Here is a 2,396-nt window from a genome sequence, read left to right as displayed (position 1 = left end):
CTTTCCCGTGAACGTCAGCTCGGCCATGGGCTGCAGCCAATCAGGGAGTGATGCGTCCTAGGCGAAATATAACTCTCCTAAAGAGGGAAGGGGTTTCGGTTTCATTATTGAAGGGGCTTTCGTTTTTGGGGCTGGGCGCTGGGCGCTTGCCCTCCTGGCTCCCAAAGATGTAAGCAATAAAGTTTTGCCGCAGAAGATTCTGGTCTGTTGCGTCTTTCCTGGCCGGGCGTGAGAACGCGATTAAGAAAATTCCAGAAGAGAAAATACTTCTCAACATTTCTGAAAATTCACCTGTAGATATTTGATTTAATTTCATATTAAAATGATGTAGGATGTATCAGAGGGAGGAGGGACTGTAAGGGAGCTGAGAAAGAAAGGGTAATAAAGCACATGAGACTTAAAGCATAGCTCCTAGCAGACATACTTGGAGATTACAGTCCCCTCTTTCATTCACATTCCAGCAGCATACTATTTAGGTCTAAATCTTAATTCACTGTTTTGGGAATAACACATTCTGTGAAGCACCTGTTTGAAAGCATCCTTCACCTGCTGGTTCCTTAGGGTATAAATGAAAGGGTTTAGCAAAGGGGCCACAGAGGTGTTGAGCACAGCTACACCTTTATTTAAGCTCACCCTCTCCTTGGCTGATGTTTTCATGTACATGAAGATACAACTCCCATATGTGATGGAGACAACAACCATGTGTGAGGAGCAGGTGGAAAAGGCCTTTTTCCTTTGTTGAGCTGAAGGGAACTTTAAGATGGTTTTGATGATGAGTGTGTAGGAGAGGATCACTAAAATCAAGGTGATGATAAGTGTCATGACAGCTAAGGCGAAAGCCATCAATTCTATGAAACGTGTGTCTGTGCAAGACAGCTGCAGGACAGGGGAAGTGTCACACAGGAAGTGGTCTATTGTTTTGGAAGCACAGAAATCCAGTTTGAGTCCCAAGAGTAAAGGGGGGAAGATGACAAAGAACCCAGTAACCCAAGAGCTGAGAACCAGTAGATGGCACACTTTGCTGTTCATGATGATGGGGTAGTGTAGTGGTCTGCAGATGGCTACAAAGCGGTCATAAGACATGGCAGCCAGGAGGTAGAACTCTGTGATTAGTGAGAGAAAAAAGAAGAATAATTGAGCTGCACACGCATTGTAGGAAATTGTCCTGTCTCCAGTGAGAATACTCATTAAGAACCGTGGAATACAGGCAGTTGTGAATGCAATTTCTAAGAAGGAGAAATTCCGGAGGAAGAAGTACATTGGAGTCTTGAGGCGAGGATCCAGCAGGGTGAGAAGGATGATCACTAAATTTCCCATCAGGCTCAAGATGTAATTGAAAAACAGAAACAGGAAAATTGGAATTTGTAGCTGAGGGTCATCTGTCAGTCCAAGCAAAATGAATATAATCTCTACAGATTGGTTCTTCATCTCTCCTTTTGTCCCTAGTAAGTCTACATAAAACAAAATAAGGGAAAATAAAAGGAAAAAACCCAAACAACTACTAACACATTTAACACATATGGAAAATATGCATTGTTTTATACTCACAGAAAGGCACAATTTCAATATAACCCGTGCAAAAATATTTTAATGAGTTTAGATTTCATTTCATGGACTTCATTGGTATGTGTCATAGTTAAGTTTTCTATTATTGTGAAAAAACACCAAGGCCAAAAGTTACATGGGAAGGAAATGCTCTAAAGAGTTTGCTTCATATTAGAGCTTATAAGTCTGTCAGGGTGGGACTCCAGGGTGAGAACTCAGGGACAGAACTGGACAGCAGAGACTGATGCAGAGGCCATGGAGGAGTGCTGTTCACTTTCTAATTTGTTCATTTGGCTTTCTCAGACTGCTCCCAGGACCACCCTTCCTCATCAAACATCAGTGAAGGAAATGCAACAGGCTCATTCAGTCTGTTGGAGTATTTTCTCAATTGAGGTTCTCTCTTCCCAAATTACTATGGCTTGTGTTAATATGACATAAGACTCAATCTCACTTAACTCAAAGTTGACTGAGTCCCTTACTTGCATTGCTGTTCACCTGTACCTGTCTTTCCAATAATTTAGTCTAATAAAACACTCAAGTGTGTGGTATTTGGAAATTTCTCAATTAATTCTCTTGAGTAAGTTGCCACTTAAGTGATACAATATTTATAGTAAATGGTGGTGTTCCCAATCACTATAGTAACTCCAAATTTAGATAAATACATATAGGGCATTTTTAAGAAAGAAAATCTCTAAAGAAGAAAATACCCAAGGTTATAGTATGAGATTCTAGCAAGGTGGGTGTGCTAATAATCAGAGCCAGCTCCTAGAAATTAACTAGGAAACACAAACATCACAATGATTTCAAACTAAGTCATCAATTGAACCTATTAACATAAACTATCTTACTGG

The 2,396-nt window shown here is 40.6% G+C and overlaps 1 protein-coding gene across 2 annotated transcripts; it reads right to left on the bottom strand.

The window, feature by feature from the left end:
• Positions 1–240: 240 nt before the first annotated feature.
• Positions 241–1,428, bottom strand: Olfr784 (olfactory receptor 784). 2 transcript variants are annotated; one of them, XM_017313944.1, is made up of 2 exons: positions 510–1,428; positions 241–266 (listed from the first exon to the last, which is right to left on the bottom strand). In XM_017313944.1, the coding sequence occupies exons 1-2, from the start codon at positions 1,426–1,428 to the stop codon at positions 241–243; spliced, it is 945 nt and encodes a 314-aa protein (XP_017169433.1). The 2 variants fall into 2 exon arrangements, with proteins under 2 accessions (XP_017169433.1, NP_666940.1); NM_146729.1 differs by lacking the exon at positions 241–266 and having other exon boundaries at positions 469–1,428.
• Between the last annotated feature and the right edge of the window lie 968 nt (positions 1,429–2,396).

The sequence above is a fragment of the Mus musculus genome, chromosome 10 (genome assembly GCF_000001635.26).
Source record: "Mus musculus strain C57BL/6J chromosome 10, GRCm38.p6 C57BL/6J".
NCBI lineage: Eukaryota > Metazoa > Chordata > Mammalia > Rodentia > Muridae > Mus > Mus musculus.
This window is presented reverse-complemented; position numbering and strand designations above follow the sequence as displayed.

Coding starts and splice junctions, on each gene's coding strand:
- Olfr784 (NM_146729.1), bottom strand. CDS start 1,428: ATGAAGAACCAATCTGTAGAGATTATATTCATTTTGCTTGGACTGACA.